The sequence below is a fragment of the Eublepharis macularius genome, chromosome 2, assembly GCF_028583425.1.
Source record: "Eublepharis macularius isolate TG4126 chromosome 2, MPM_Emac_v1.0, whole genome shotgun sequence".
Classification (NCBI taxonomy): Eukaryota; Metazoa; Chordata; class Lepidosauria; order Squamata; family Eublepharidae; genus Eublepharis; species Eublepharis macularius.
The window spans coordinates 71165403-71183040 of record NC_072791.1 but is presented as its reverse complement, the minus strand read 5'-3'; the positions used below and the strand labels follow the sequence as shown (position 1 = coordinate 71183040).

Here is a 17638-nt window from a genome sequence, read left to right as displayed (position 1 = left end):
CACGGCAGGATGCAGAAGCCTGCATGTCCATTTGCCTGGGATGTCTGTTGGCAGTGGGCACTCGCCAGATGGCTTGCCTTCTCCTGCAGCAATCGGTGGGCAGAAGGGCAAACCACCGGGAGTTTGTCCACCTCCAGCAGGCACCTAGCAAACCTAAGCATAAACCACATGCCTCATGTACCATATCAGGAAATTATTGTCTTGAGATTGTCCATTAAGTCCTTGTACCTGTAAGATCTCTCCTGTTTCCCAGCCCTCCTCACCACTGTTCCTCTCTCCTTAGCAAAAAAAAATAAGTTTACTTGTTGAGGAGAAGAAACTGGCTGGCCACATAAATAGGCCCCTTAGAAAAATACTCAAGCAGCAGAGAGAGTTTGGATTTGGCTCATATGGACCAGGGATTTCTGAATGAGTGGAGTTCATATTTGAACACTCCATTTGTGAAATGCCCTGCCATCACAGGCTGATAGTCACATGAGCTAAATTCAAATGCTTCTGAAAAGACAACCTTTATCTGTGCTCCAAATGGTAGTGCTTTTTCTTGTTTCATTAAAAGGATTGCTAAAAGTTGGCTGGAGAGACTAAGAATGTTTTTTTATTGTGTCTGAGCAATTTAACGTCATTTGAAAGCATTAATGGTTCCATCCCTCCCCCCCCCTCACTTGTTCAGATTTTTTTTTAATCTCAAAATAGATGATAGAGAATTCCTTCGTGAATTCATCTTTCTCTGAAATTAAATGGTAATAGTTAAGCAGAATCAGGGATAGATCATTTAGAATGCCCTTTTTGTAGAAAAATTTCATAATAAACCTGCAAGGCACACTGGATTTTAGATGGTTATATTTGCTATTCATTAAAAAAAAGCCCTTAGCACACCAAGTAATCCATTTAGTCTAGCATCTTGTTTCCCAAAGAGCCCAAGCATATGCCTCCAGAAAGCCCACAAATAGGATATAAAGAAAACCACCCTCACTAGGGTTGCTGGAAACACCTGAACATGGGGCGGGGGGGGGGGGACTTACTGCAATGGCATCCCACAACATCATGACATCACTTCCACCCATTAACTGTAAATGCTGGCACTTGCATTCTGAGTCGCTGTAGGATTCCCCCAAACTCCATGGTAAAAACCATAGAGTTTCAGACGAATACTAGAGTGTACTGCAAAATGATGACATCATTTCTGGTTACACAACCAGAAAGAACATCACAGGATGCAACCACCAGATACTTTGGAGGACCAACAACGGCATAAAGGCCAAGGCCTTCCCTTGATGTTGCCTTCTGACACTGGTATTCAGAGGTTTGCTTCCTTTAGTCCATTGCTAGCAGCCACTGATGGGCCTATCCTCCAGGAATATGTTTAATCTCCCTCTAAAGCCATATATGCTAGTGGCCATCAATATATTCTCTGGCAGTAAATTCCACAACTGAATCATGCATTGAGTGAAACATTTGTCCTTTTGTCTGTCTTGAATATATTGCCCATAAACGTCATTAGATGCTAAATTCTAGTATTTGGGGAGGGGGAGAAGTTGTTATTTCTATCCATTCTTCCTGCCCCATGCAGAATTTTATAAACCTCCATCATGTTCCCCTTTAGTCACCTTGTTCTAAATTGAAAAGCCCAAGTCTCTTTAGCCCTTCCTCTTAGGAAGGGTTCTGCCATTGTCTTCTGTACTTTTTCTGCCTCTGCAATATCCTTTTTGAGATACCATGATAAGAACGCCACACAGTTTTCGAAATGAGGCCGCACCATAGATCTATATAGGAGCATTACAATATTGACTGTTTTATCTTCAGTTCCTTTTCTAATAAATTCCCAGCATGGAGTTTGTCTTTTTCCCTGCTGCTGCACAGTGGAATCAACATTTTCATCAAGCTATCCATTAGGGCTCCAAGATCTCTTTCCACCTTTGTCTCAGCCACTTCAGATCCCATCAGCATGTACTTAAAAATTAGGAGGTTTTGTTCCAGTAGGGCTGCCAGTCTCCTGGTGGGGGGTGGGGGATCTTTTGCTCCTAGCCTCCCTGCCCCGCCCCCCCACCAACACCCACCTGGCTGGCAGAGGGAAAGTGTGCAGGGAAAGACAAAATATCTCCAAGGCAAGCCCACAATGGACATGCTCCCAACAAGGTGCAATGACATCACTTGAAAGAGTGACGTAATGGTGCTGGCTGTGGGAATGCTCCCATACTTCACTTGAAGCCGATTCTTAAAAGTGTGGGAGCTTTCCCACAGCCTGCACAATAATGCCACTCCCAGAAGTGACATCATTGCGTCGGTGCCAGGAGTGTTTGTGCACAAGAAACATCTTAATGATAAGTGCCAGGTCTCCACCCCTCCTGCTGGGAGGGTTAAGGAACCTGGCAACCCTATGTCCCAGTATGCCTCTCTTTATACTTACCTAAACTGAACTTCGTTTGCTATGCTGTTGCTTACACCCAAATTAGAGAGATCCTCCTGATTGTTGATAGAGGTATCCTCCCTTAATTTATAGGAGGTTTGCCAACCTCCAGGTGGGGCCTGGGGATCTCCCAGATTTACAACTGATCACCAGTCTACAGAGGTCAGTTCCCCTAGAGAAAGTGGTTGCTTTGGAGGGTGGACCTTAAGTCATTATACCCCACTGACCCCTCCCGCAACCTTCCTCAAATCTCTGAGAAATTCCCAACCTGGAGTTGTCAACCCTGATGTATAGTCAGTCTCCTTTTAAAGCCATTTATACTTGTGGCCATCATGACACCTTCCACTTTAAGTCTCCTTGAGAAATGCAAACTGTAAATCCTGTACAATAAATAATAAATTGATCTTGTGACAGTGAACTCCATAAATTATTATTCATTGTGTGATGAAGTACTTCCTTTATTGTCCTGAATCTGTTGCTCATTAACTTAGTTACATACCTCCTAAGGGCCTCCCTAGGTATCAGCCAGGGTGACAGATGTCTGGGAGTTCTGTGCTTCATGTGGGCCTGATTATGATGCAGCAAGTGAAGAGAAAGGCTCCCCTCCTTGCCCTGGTTTTATTTTTCAGATCTTAAATGGCTTTGAGGATTAGGTGTTTGCCCTGTTGGGAAGTTGAACGTGTAGTCCATCAGTATGCATTAAGTTTCCCCAGCAAGCCAAATTGTAGCTCTCCAAGGACATTTCAGGTTGGGGAAATGGTGCAAGTCTTTGTGTGCTGTGGTCCTGATCTGAATTGGGCTTGCATTCCCCTGAGAGCCAGGAACTCCCACACCACATCTGTCCAACTGACCTAGGGTTCCCAGTCCCCCCATGGAGGTGGGGGATCCCCTGCTCCCAGCCTCTGTCCCCCACCACCTCTTACCTGGTTGGTGGGGAGGCAAAGGTGCGGGGAATGGGAGCAGAAGCTCTGGTATGCGTTCCTGCATACTCTGGAATCTTTGTTATCACACTGGGAATGATGTCATTCGTGGCACAGCAATCAAGGGAATGCCCCCCCCCGCAGGGGTATTTTGCTTAAATGGTGCAAAATACCGCCCCCCCCCCCATGGGGACCTTCCCTTTGTTGTCATGCTGGTAACAACATAATTCCTAGTGTGATAACAAAGACTATGGAGCTTGCATGTGCAAAGTAAGTAACCCCTGTGCACGACCCTGGGGGACCTGGCAACTCTAAACTGACCCAGGGATGTATCTGGGAAAAATGTATAATATAGTTAGATTCTCATGAGTTCTTATATTGTGGGAGAGGGGAAAAAACTATGAACTTGCTCTCCTGTGTGCATAATTTTATCAGCTTGTGCCCCATTCCCTCTTACTTCTTTTTATTCTAAACTAAAACCCTCAAGCTCCTGAGCCTTTCATCAAGTGGGTGCTGCAGCCCCTTGATAATTTTGGTTTCCCCTTTCTGCACAACTTCCACTGCAACAACATCATTCTTGAGATGGGCAACAGAACTGTACAAAGCAGGTTGGATCCAGCACAATGACCCTGCTAGGCCCACTCAAGGATCCCTTGTTTTCCTGGTGCTCCCTTCCCCACAGCAGCCACTTCTGAGCCCAGGAAAGTTTATTCCCAGGGCAAAGACCCACATGGAGTAAAAGCCACACAAGCAAGGATGCTACAGTGGGAATGGGGTGAAATTGCTCCCTGCTTCCTCTTCCATTAGTGAAGCAACTTCTAAAAAAAAAAATCACCCCCTTCCCCTCCCCATTGCATCCTCCTGAGTTGTAGCTGTTACTCCACATAGGTGACGCAACCCCAGGAATAAGCTTTCCCAAGGTCTAAAATGGCTGCTGGGTAGAAGGAGAGCCAGGAAGAACCAAGTCCATCAGTACTTTATGATGGTAAATCACAGGATCAAACCCAGCATTTTATAAGTGAACATGCCCTAGATGTATATAAAGGCATTATAATACTTGCCATTTTGTTTTCTGTTGCCTTTTCTCATAACTGCAAACATAGAAATTGCCTTTTTCAGTACTGCAGTGAACTAAGCAGATGTTTTCACTGAGCTGTCCACCATGCTTCCTGCTTTGGCTGTTTTATGGACTGCGTCATCACGCGTGGAACTTTCACATCATTGAACACTGACCCAGATTTTTCAAGTGAGATCATAATAATAACAATAATAATATTCGATTTATATACCGCCCTTCAGGACAATGCCCACTCAGAGCAGTTTACAAAGTTTGTCATTATTATAACTGTGCTTATAATAATAACTGTGCTTATTTATCACCCTTTTGAGAGATCGGTGCTCACTCAGCAGTGAACAAAGTCAGTGTATTATTATCCCCACCATACAGCTGGGGAGCTGGGGCTGAGAGGAGTAGTTTACCCAAGGCCATCTGCAGATTTCATGGAAGTCATGGGATTCAGAGTTCAAACTAGTAGACTCACAACCCAACCACTTAACCACTGTGGTACAGCAGCACTCAATGAAATTCTGAGTAGTCTAATGAAGAGAGAGTGATGCAAATCTATACGTGAAGGGTGTAACTCTGCTTAGGGTGGCCCTGTAAATAATAGAAAGTACTAGGCCAATCTAGACTCACGGAATGTCCTCGTATACTGATGAGATGTTTAATGATCTTCACCCAAGGTTTATAACAACTGCTAAAAAGCATGTTAAAAATGTTACAGATGTTCTTAAACATCATTTTTCATGTGTGTAAATACAAAAGGACAGTAGTGGGCTAATCTGTTCTGTCACCTTCTATGATTCAAGCCGAAGTTCCTGACTGGTGTAAGGTTGTCACATAATGTACTGTTTAGCTTTGAAATAATGAGTCGTCATCATCATCACCCACATGTCTCCAGAGATTGGATTTGGAGCACAGCAATGACACTGTTTCAATTAATAACTTGGTAGAAGACAGTGATAAAATGTAATTAGGGTAAACTCAAGTCACTGGATACTGCGTGAGGAACTACCAATGGAAATTCCCAGCAAAATATTGAAATAGACTTTGCAATTAGGAAGTTTGGCGTTTTCAGAGTTTTCCACTTCCTTATTCATACGTCTTCAGAATTTATTATCCTTACAGAAGATGAAGCCCATATTTTAAAAGGACATACTTTTAGCTGCTTTGGTGTAAGAAGATACATGTGTGCTTTAATTCTGACTTATGTTAATCGTGCTGGGTGGTTTTTTAAGGTTCAGAAAGGCATTTGGAATAAATTTGGGATCCCAGTGTGTACATTGTGTGATCCACAAACCATGGGCTTTTGTTGAACTTACATCTTCTTAGTTTGCTGATTGAAAGTCATCGGCCCTTTGGAATACTGATTTCCCATTGGATGAAAGCTACAGTATCGTTGATCTATGGAGCTTGAATTAATTGCAGCATGCCCTACCATTCACACATGAATTGCTTGCTGATGGATGTGAGTGAAAAAATTAACTGAAAATTCTAGCAGTTTAAGGTAAAAGAAGAAATCCAAAGGGCCAGATTGAAGTTGCTGTATCATTATTCTGTTGGCTGCTTCCTTTGTGCTCTGCCAGTACTGACACATGAGGCGAGGCAGAAAGCAGTACATAGTCCCAGTTGCTGAGGAGTGATCCAGTGGATCCCATGCAAGGGCACTGAAAGACAGCACAACAGCAGAAGCAGAGGATGAGTAGTACAGCACCATGCAGGCACGTGGCAGCTGATTGGCTGTCTCTTCTCCCACTTCCCCTATTGCAAGATGGCTTGCCTCTGTCAAAACGATTCAGAGATATCATCAGGTCTGTCCACTGCATGCATGCATTCTTGATGTGGTTGTCCATGTCTCGTGTCTATGGATTATGAAAAATGAGTGACACACCTATTCTGTTTTCTGATTCATGGAGAGCCAATGAAGTTTGATGGTTATAGTGTTAGATGCTGATTGAAGTCAATGGGCTTAGGATTGCATTGTAAATGTAATATACTGTGTATATTTGTATTATATTGCCCAAAGTCATGTATTATTGTATATAATTTGGAAACCAGCACAATTAATCTGAAGTTGATTCTGTAAAAATGTTGCCTTACTCCTCTCACATTTGATCACATTTGCTTTTGATGACCTTGATTATCTGTTTACCTTTGTGTTCTTAACACTATCAGTTTTGTTTATTTGCTCCTTTTGAGTATAGTTCTTTGAAACAAGTGAGGAATTGGTGAAATGCTACAAGAACTTTTACTGCTACTGATATTGTAAGTCTCTGTGGTCACTGGGTTTGCAAGAATGATATCATTTTTGCATTTTGATTGCCAGATAGAAGACATCATTACAAGAATGCAGGATGACAAAACAGGAGGAGTACCCATCCGAACTGTCAAAAGCTTCCTGTCAAAAATCCCCAGTGTTGTCACAGGTACGTGTGATGCTTGAACTATGGTATGCTGCCATTAATAGCAATTGATATCATACAGATGTGGCACTGTAACCGTTGTTCATTCCAGTTCACCCTGATGTTCTGACTGGGAGCTGTGAGACTTCTGGGTTCTAAGCAAGATTTCAAGGAGATCAATATGGAGCACAGGATGGTCAGCTGAAGGAACAAGTTGCATGCATACATTGATTTATTTAGATAACATACTGCTCTTCCACAATGGGAACCTGAAGCTGCTTACAACTTCTACTTTTTATCCTTGCAACAAAACCCAAGTGAGGTGGGTTAGCCTGAAAATATGTGACTGGCCCAAGGTCACCCAGCAAACTTCATGGCAGGGTGGGAATTTTGAGTGGGTCTCCTAGTCCAATAGTTTAACCACTATTGCTTGCTCTCAAAGCAGGGCTAGTAGCTATGGGCAGAGGTGCTGGTAATATCTGTGATTTGTATTGGATCCCTTGGGTTTTTCCTCTTACAAAAGTGTTTTGATGGTGAGCCGAGTGGCTTGTTGAAACATAGGAACATATATAGTTGTTGCATACTACACTTACTTGGATGATTTACTGTTTTCTGCAGTGAAACACAACATCTATCTAGGGACCCCAATACCAGCAATTGAAATAATATATGCTAATATAAGTTGAATAATTATCATCACCCTCTTGGTATAGTTTGTGGAGACACCCAGTGTATTTTGATACTGTATGTCTATATGGAATGCCACACAAACAGGTTTAATAATCCCATTTAATGTCAGTTATTAGTTCTATGCATGGATTCTTAATCAACTGTACCCAACTGTACACAACAAGCTTTTCCTTGTACATGAGTGAATGACCATGAAGAAACCTATGTGTGCATTGATGACCCCGTGTGGCAACAAAGGTGTTAAATCAGTATTTTTGCTGGTTTGGTGCCCGTCCTCACAGGTAGAGAATTTAAGAGGATAAAAGCTCAGATTCTGTATGACTATATTTTGCACTCTATAGCATAACTGCCTTCATGAAGATTTTCAACTCTCCTATGATTTTAACCTCATCTGCAACCCCCAAATACTATGTAATATCACAAGCACTTCGCAAGAGAGAAACTTTTGCCAAGAATTAGTTATGTTTTAAAAAAGCAAGATGATGTGAGTCTAATGGCATGTTGGCAAACGTTATAGCTGAAACTTCCTGGGGAAAAACCACTGCTTCATTTCATTTGAAAATGTATCTCATGAGCTCAAGTGCAGAAGACACCAGTCAAGTTGACTTGATGCATAAGTCAACTTGACTAAGAAGACGGATTGCTGATTTTCTCCTTTAATATTCATCAGCTTGATTAAGCAGTGGGTCTAGCTAGGAGAACAAAGTAAAAAAACAAGATCATTTCTAAGCTGATTATATTTATCCTTCTGCAGGATTCTGGCATTCTAAAAACTGGCCTCTTCCGTTCACATACAGCAGTAGCTATAATAGGACTTTCCCACTTTCTAGTTTAATAAATATGCAATTGCAACCTATTTATATAGTTATCAGATTATCCCTTTCCTGTTCTTCTCCTGATGTGGAAGAGCACTTTTCCCCCTGGTACTGAATGTGCTTATATGGGAAAATGTGACACTTCCTGCTAGCACATACATGGCTATTTTCGATTGTCACGCTGAAGGTTATTGTGTCATGGTCCTGTAAACCTCTTCTTGTCTATGATGTCCCCCATAATAGGCTTTTTACAGCTGATAGAGAGGAAGGAAGAAGAATGTATGTGCTGCTGCTGTATGTGTGTCAGAGCAATCAAATGGTCCTCATTATTCCTAAGTTGAACATTTTGCACATGGCTTTTGAGCTAAACAAATCTCAGACCCTGTGCAAAGTTAGAACAGAATTCTGGAGAAGTGGCATATAAATACCCTAAATGAAAATATAAGATTAGAGAATCTTTGATTTCTACCTGATAGCAGACCCTGGCTGGAGTTGTCGAGTTGCAGCCCAGAGCACCTTCTGAGCCTTTAATAGCTCCCTAGCTGCAAAAGAAGCTGCAGCCATGGTCTCTCCTGCCCTGCTCCCTGGATCCCATTGATCACTATCTGCCCTAGGATTGACAGTTTTTTCACTGGCCCTACTCTTTACTAACAGGATCCCAAAACAGAAATTTAGCCACTGAAACATTTTCTCATATCTTAGCTCCATAACTAGAAAGACCTTCATTTGGTTAACTTCCTCAGGCAGCTTCTGCGAGGCAAATCAAGAAGCCACCTTGCAGGGGAAGAAGTGGCTATTACTACTGAGAAGGAAGGACTGCCAAGGTCTGCAAAAGAGACAGTAGACCATGCACTAATTTAGGAATGGAATGAATTTTTCCGAGCATGAGAAGTTATATTTCCTGATGAAATGGGGGGAGGCACTTACTTGTGTGGAGCGCTTCCTGCCACTGATGACTCAAATCATCATCATCATAATCTTTTCTTTTTTTCTTTAGCAAACTTCATTTCACTTGATATAACATTTAAAAATGGCTTTCTGTAGCAAGACCTTAGGGCTTAGAATTGATATATCGGTTGGAAGAAGCGATGTTTAGTATGCAAAGAGAAAGAGAAGATGACTCTACAAGGAGCAGCATTTCTCTTTCTATTGAGTGTCATTTCGTTGTCTTGTCTCCAGATTGGTACAGTAAATCCAAGAGGGGGTGGTCCCAAACAAAATGAAACGAAGCCGAAGAACAGGACCACGTACAAAAGAGTTTAATTTTCTTGCTATCAAAACTCAAATATAAGGCGAATGTAATTTACATGTGTGGTTAAAGTAACTTTGGCTTCTGGAAATGAGACACTTTGTAACTATGTAACACTGTTTGGCACACTGGCTATTTCAAATGATGTATTCCTTCATTTATTTTAGATTTTACATGTGGCTTCTATGTAAAAGAGAAAAGTAGCAATAGCAGACTATAATTGGTGAGTTTTTCTCTCTTTGTAAGTGAGAGACCTTGTAACCTTGTAACTATTTAAGACTGTTTGGCACACTGGCTATTTCAAATGATGTATTCTCTTGTTCATTTTAGATTTATATGTGGCTTATGACAAAGCACATTGTGCGAAACGGGGCCTAATTTCCAAACCGGCAAACCCGTTGCCACCTCCAGCCGGGAGTTTGGGAATTCTTCATAACTCCTCGGTTGATTTTGGCTTATTATGTGCCTTACGATTGTGTTCTGAAAGCAAGAAAATTGATTTTGGCTTTTCGTTGTGCCTTATATTTGAGTTTTGATAGCAAGAAAATTAAACTCTTTTGTACGTGGTCCTGTTCTTCGGCTTCATTCCAGATTGGTACAGTCAGGACAATATCCTGCTTCTTCTCGGAAACTCTCTCAGACTGGTAGATATCTAGAAGTCTGTCTTTATCTCTCCACTTTACTATCATGTATGTTAGTTCCTAAATCAGTTTGTGTGACTATTGTTGTGTAGATACTCAGCCAATAGTATGTTGACAATGAAGATCTTTCACTTGAAATTAAGTCAGTTGGTGCAATTAGTCCATTCCAATTTGAACCCATAATAAAACATAAGACCCTAGTGGGTCTTTCTGCCCTGCTAACAGCAAGTAATTTGAGATGGGCATGAAATGGGAAAAAATGAAACAAGCATTTCGTGTTTTGTCGCATTCCACTAATCATGAACTTTCATGAAATTGTCCCATTTCATGAAATGATTCGTTAGTTTCATGATTTGTCAGAGCCCAGGGCACTTTAATGGCCCCCTTCATACCCAGAGATGCCAAATTCACAGGGAGACTTCAGCAGGCTTTCCTTTGCCCCCCCCCCTCATCCAACAAATCAGCAAGAACAAATGCTCTAAAAAGAATACAAGCAAAGAAAATTAAAGAAAAAAAGATAGGCCTCAGCCAAGCTAGGCCCAAGAGCCAGGCAATACCCTGAGACTAGGGTTGGGTGGGGTGGAGGAAGGAAGGCACCCTCACCCAATGACCTTCCCAGCAAGGCCAAGAGCTGAAAATAAGAAAGAGGCTTTTCAGTCTCTTTTAAAGGAGCAGCAAATCCAGCCAAAAGCTCCCAATTCCACTCTCTCACTCCAAATCCCAGCAACAGGTCCTCCCTCTCCCTCTGTCTACTGGAACTGAAAAGCATGAGGCAGAGAGCTGTGCCTTATATAAGAAATGCTCACATAGAGCAGAACAGGAGGTCTCTGGCTGGCAGACATGGTTTGAAGAGATGAGATTGGTGTTCCCATGGCTACAGAAGGCCTATTTCCTCAGTTGCCTAGGGGATTAACCCCCCTGCTCCTTGCTATATAGGGCAGAATGGAAGCTTTCCAGTTGGCAGGAAGAGCTGCCTATCAAGGTTATGTGAGCTGAGATTGAGGTTTCCAATGGCAACAAATGGTCTGCAGACATTCTGGGCCTATGTTGCCTAGGGAATCAATGGATCGGCGCCAGCCTGTCTGGCATCACGAATCATTCACGAATCAGCCCCAAAAGTCATGAATTTCGTGAAAACCACGGCCCCATGAAACACATTTCATGAAACACGGATCGACCCGATTCGTCATGAAATTTGATTCATATTTCGATTTGTGCCCATGTCTACAAGTAAGCCAGTGCACATGACTGTTTTTGGGTGAACCCTTACATTGTAATTGCTTCACAGGGCTAAATGAAAATCTTTCACAGTAATCTGATATATTAACAGCCTTCAGGGACTTTTAATTTGCCTTTGATTTTTTAAAATTATTTTTATTAATTTTTCATAAACAAACAACATATTAAACGGTGAATGTAGTAAAAATAACAGATTATTAATTTTGTACTAGTACAATATTAGTGATCAGTTCCTATTAAACTTGATAGATTAGTTATACTAGCAGTATAACGATTGCTTAGTTTTTCAAAAGATACTAGAAGCCAGATTAAATAACTGAGTAATACAATTAGCAACAGTGCGACATTTAGTAGGGCTTATAAATTTGTGACTATCTCTCTTAAATTAGTAGTCCTATGAAAAAGGAATTTCTACATTCTTACAAAAATCCTTAAAAAAGAAATCTATCTATCTATAAAATAACAGTGAAAATTTTACCCCCTACCCACCACCCATCTAAAAGGCTATATATTATTAATAACAATATGTTTATACCTCCCTCCCCCCTTTTCACCCCACAAAAACTATTGAACTCAAATTAACAACAAATTGCAAGCGATTTACATAACAAATGCTAAACCTAAAAATATGATATATGTAGAGCCTCTGAGAGACCCTATGGGAAGTATCCTCCTTTGGGTCTGTTGAACAAAAGTACAACGTCAAGGGGCTGTCATTGGTGGGAGCAAGAGAAAACTGGCTCTCCCCACCCCCCAAAAACCTCAATACTGCTGGGTAGCACAAAACTGCTTGTTACATTTTAAACTATGATTTCTAAGTTTTGATTGTTCCCCCTTCCCCACTTATACAGCTTTTAAGGAAAGAAAAAAAAATCAGTGTTTCTTGACTCTGGAATGCTTTCCATTTTGTGGCTCAATTGTTTCTAACTGGAATTTTGCTTCCTTTATGCGGAGTAGGTGGCTGAATGAGTTTTCTTTTTTGTGCAGATTTTGATAGGTCAGTTGAGGTAATGTCCAGTTTCTGCAGTAAAACTTGTCCTGATTCATGGTCTGATGCATAAAGACGTTTGTCTTTAAATTGGACGCAAAGTGTAGAGTATTTGATCCATTTATATTTTATTTTTGCTGCACGTAATGCTTCGGTAGTCAGTTTGAGATCTCTTCTCTTGTTTAATATCTCCTTGCGAAGATCTGTAAAAATCTGGATTTGGGCTTCATTACACTTAAGCATTTTTTTCCCTCTTGCAATCTCCAGAATTCTTTTTCTTGTTTCCCAATCTGGGAACGTAGCTATAATATCCCTTGGAGTTTTCCTGTTTGCTTTTAGGGGTCCCACATGGTAAGCTTTGGAAATTACTGGAGTGCTTTTGTTTGGCTGCAAAAAACTGGCTAGCCATTTAGCTAGGAACGAAGATAGATTTAGTTTTGATGTAAATTTCTCATTCACCCCCCTAAATTTAAGATTCTGCTGGCGCGCTATTAATTCCAGGCTTATAATTCTTCCATGCATCTCTTCTTTCTCTTATTGCATAGCGCATATTTCAGATTGCAAAGAGTTAGAAATATCTAGTGCATTATCAGTCTTCTGAATAACATTATTCATTTTTGCTTGAAGGTCGGCTATCTGATTAGAGAGTGGCTTTATAAGATCTGTCATTTTAATATCTTAAATAAAATAAAATAAAATAATATCTTGTTCCATGCTTGCAAACAAAGTTGCTAGATCAGAGTCAGGAGGGGTATTCATGAGAGTTCCTACCTCGTTTCCCATCAGCTGCATTTTGCTTGTGTTGCTTGCTTTGCTTGCAATTGCTTGCTCGGCCGGGGTTGGAGGGAAAAGGTCCTGCCGACGCTTTGCAACTGTGCCACTTTGCTTCTTAGTCTTCTCATTGTGCTTCCCCATGTCTGGGGGTGATTTTCATTAAGTTAAGATGTGGATTTTAGAGGAATTTGGAGCAGGGTGGGACAGAGCTCAGCTCTCAGGCATCCATCTTCTCAGACGTTGATGCCACACCCCTGCCTTTGATTTTTCAGCCTACTTGGGGCTACATCAGGGCTATTAGATTATGTTCTGGTTTCTTCAGATGCACTTGGGAGAAAGAAATTGGCAATGTGCTTGTATATAATTTGTATTTCCCTATGGGACCATGCATTTTCTCCAATCCCACAAGGGAATTGGAAGCAGGCTTCCTTGCACAGTTTATGTGAATTGTAGATTGCCATCTGGATGCACATTCACATCTGCATTGCAGGGCTTATTCATTTGACTGGATGTATCCTTTGCTGGAGATTGGGATGTATATCCCCCTCCAGAGCTTACTAGTTCTTACCTATGACCTGAACTAGATCAGGGCTGTTGATCTGGAAAAGGGAAGGAGACAGAAAAGAAAAGCTTGATAATTTAAAAAAACTTACAATTGAATTTTAAAAATCAGAAGTACATATTGCATGAAACATCTTTTTAAAAGTATCCCTCCCAAAGGACACAAATGCTTTCCTCAACTTTTATTATGTTAAGCCTACTCATTGCCATCACTGATACTTTAACAGAACAAATCTAAGCAGCTCTGTTCAGAATCCTACTCAGATCTATTCAGTGGTGCTTCCTACCAGGAAAGTGTTTGTAGGATTGCACTTTAAGGCAATAGTAATAGTACTTAAGATAAATATTTCCTCTTGGGGGCTAACAGTCCTTCAATGTGCTGTCCATGCTGATCCTGCTAGATAATGTGGACTAGCAGCAATCAGCACCATATTGGCACATTAAAATATGTCTTTTGGATAAGAAGTGCAATCCCTTACAAAATTCTACCACTGAAATAATCCTTAAAAGCTTAACTGCACACTTAATTTAATTTAATTCAGCATTGATTCACAGCCCTGACCTGAATAGCCCGATCTCATCAGATCTCAGAAGCTAAGTAGGATTGGCCTAGGTTAGTAATTGGATGAGAGACCTCCAAAGAAGATCCAAGTTGCAGAGGCAGGCAATGGCAAACCACCTCTGTTAGTCTGAAAACCCCATAAATTGGCAATGACTTGACAGCACATTCCACCACTATTAATTCACAAGGATCAGACTTAAGGGCTCTGCAACATATTATACAGACAGAAGGGGTGAAAAACCCCTTATAAACAATTATAAAATGGGTAAAAATGATTTGTTAATAAAGTTACAAGGGCAGTATATCAGTTATACTAATGATTGAACTATACATGAAGCAACAATCTGTGACACTCTGTGCCAGTACCATTCTAGGATATATCAACAAACAGGTGCGGGACAAGAAATTAATATCAAGATGTCTATTAATCATTGGTAAGATCCCCTTTGGCATCTTCATTTAGTTTAGTTATGAGTCTCTCAAGAATAATGACATGTCTAGACACCAAATCCTAGGATGAGAAACAGAAAGAACTGAGTATGCTCAAAAGATTACATCATGTGACAACAAGAACAGGGGATATCATGCATACTAATCTTGGAGACTGAAGCCTTGCTCAGAAATTGAAAGTGTATATGTTCAAGATTCATAAATAGAAGCAGGGTTGCATCCACTGCCAGTCACTCATCACATAGACCAATTCCCGAGTGCATTCTGCAGTTACGTAGCTCTTCAGCGTGGGAAATCTATACAGAAAGGGGCAATCTTTAGGGAACTCCTGTGAGTAGCTTGGGAGGGAAAGAAGCCATCATTAATTGATTACCAGTTAATCCTAGAACACCAGGTATTAGCCAAGTAAAGATAATGGGCATGGGTCCACAGTCATAAGTGGCAACACGATGATGCATTTTCCTCCCACTTTTCCATAGCAAAATATCCCCCCCATTATGTTGCGTATTTCCCCTCTTTTGCCAGTGACAGCCAGTGATGAGAAGTAGGGACATCGAGACATGGAGCAAATTTTACCTATGTTTTTGAAAGGAGAACAAGTGCATGGCTACTGTTGTCAGTGGAAGCCTTGTGCACTGGAATATGTACATGTACCCTTAAGCAAGAAAATATTTACCTAAAAATGGTCTACAAAATAATTTCCCCCATTTTTTATGTTTATTCCTCAGGACCAAATCATTCCAATATTCTGGAAATGATCTTGAAATTCAGATTTGGGTCCAATGTGTGTGTGTGAGGATTGGGGGGGGGGGATTCATAACCTCTTATAGCCATTGCTTTCATGAAAGCTATATTTTCTGATCCCAGTTCTCCCCAGTGGGCCATTCAGACTCCATCGTTCTTGAAGTATACGTTTAATTGGCTCCCAAGTGACAATCCTGGTATTAAGCCACCAGATTTACTACAGTGCATCTTGCAAGCACAAGTTCCTTAAGGACAAGGATCTGCAGCAAGAACAGATGAGAATAGATACTCTGGTGGTTTTTGGAAACCGTAAGCTTTCAAGTTGAATGTGCAATAAAATATGTCAGATACGAAGACACATCTTGAGTGAACTGAAAATGTCTAAGCAAAACTACTTAAACGTTTCTGAAAATATTTCCGTGTGGAATATCTCCTTCCATTAAGACAAATGTCAAAATATTGGCATCTTAGGTGGAACCTTTTTAGAAACTTTGCCACAACCACATTGGGAAGGACTGTTGGGAAGACTTGACTTGGGCTTAGAATCCTTAATGGGAAGGCAGTTTCAAGTGGGTAGTCATGTTGCTGTGCAGTAGAACAGCGAGACTGAAGTCCAAGGACACTTTAAGGACCAAGAGTCAAAGCTCCTTTCGTCAGATCTAAGTAGGAATGGGAGCCCTGAGCCATTATATCCCAGCCAGATGGTAGGAGGGGTATTGCAAGGAAGGGTGTTAGGATGCAGAAGTATAATTTAATCGGAACACCCTCTCTGACAACACCACAGTTGCCTTCACTACCAGACTCTGCCAGTTTGCCCTCACCCACAGCTGCTTCAGCTTTGGTGATGATTTGTTTCTTCAGATCAATGGCAAAGCCATGGCCCTTGCATGGCATCACAATATGCCAACATTTTCATGGCCAACTTGGAGCTACACTTCTTCAGCTCTCACCTATTAACGCTCCTCTTGTACTTAAGATTTATTGATGACATTTTTATCATGTGGACATACCAGAGAGAAGCTTTGGAGGAATTCTACCAGGCCTTCACAACTTCCACCCCGCCATCAACCTGACCATGAGTCAATCCACACAGAAAATACGTTTTCTAGACACCACTGTACAAATACATGACAGAAGCTTAAGAACCACCTTATACTGGAAACCTACTAATTGCCAAACATACTTACACACGTCCAGTCACCATCCTCTACACACCAAACAATCCATTATCTACAACCAAGCTCTATGTTACCAGCAACTATGCGAATAACCGTGCCCAACTAACTAAAGTAAATATATAGAATCCTCAAATTCAATTCAAAAGAACTTTTAAATATCATTCAAGAGTGCAAATAACAACAACGGTGTGTTCCATACATACATATGCTAATTTCATTCAAATATTCAATTATTCAATAATTCCTTATATCCAAACTTATTATTGCACATGCCACTAGGAAAATTCAAAAGATGTAACTGCTGATGGGATCGCCAGCAAGAAGTGCCCGTTCCGGATTCCCCTTTATCAAAGCAGTTACTCAATTACCAATTTGATTGATGTTAATTCTCATTAGTTAAATCCTCCAGTCAAAAGATTTTCACGTGCAAAGTGCAAAGCTATAATTCACTGAGTGGCGTTAGCTCTGTGTTACAGCCGCATCTGTTCCAATCCATCTGACAGAGATTCTCACCTGCAGGATCTACAGCAGACATTTTTGGAATTACAATTCCCACCTGATGGAACAAGGAAACAAACTGACAAAGCCAGAATGGTAACAAGAGTTAACTGACTACAAGATAGACCCAAATGAAACAACAATAGAACACCACTGGTTGTCACTTACAGCTCTCAGCTTAAACCAGTTTAACACATCATTAATGATCTGCAGCCTATGCTGGATAACAATACTCCTTTCTCACAGGCTTTGGGAGGGAAACCTTTTCTTGGCCATAGACAGCCCCTGAACCTCAAACTCTTATTCACAATCATGTACTTCCTAACACAGACACGGACTCTGGGACCGGGGCCTGCAATAATAATACCAGTCATACCATCTCACGTTCATCCACTTGTTCATCTCCCAATGTTATATATGCTATCAAGTGTCACATATGCCCTTCCACTCTCTACATTGG

General features: G+C 41.1%; 1 protein-coding gene across 1 annotated transcript in view; it reads left to right on the top strand.

The window, feature by feature from the left end:
* Window positions 1–6719: 6719 nt before the first annotated feature.
* RGS6 (regulator of G protein signaling 6) overlaps window positions 6720–17638 on the top strand; it is a 132746-nt gene continuing 121827 nt past the window's right edge. The window contains exon 1 of the mRNA XM_054971064.1: window positions 6720–6813. Coding sequence (XP_054827039.1) covers window positions 6735–6813 — 79 coding nt within the window. The 5' untranslated portion in view covers window positions 6720–6734. The remainder of the gene's footprint in view (window positions 6814–17638) is intronic.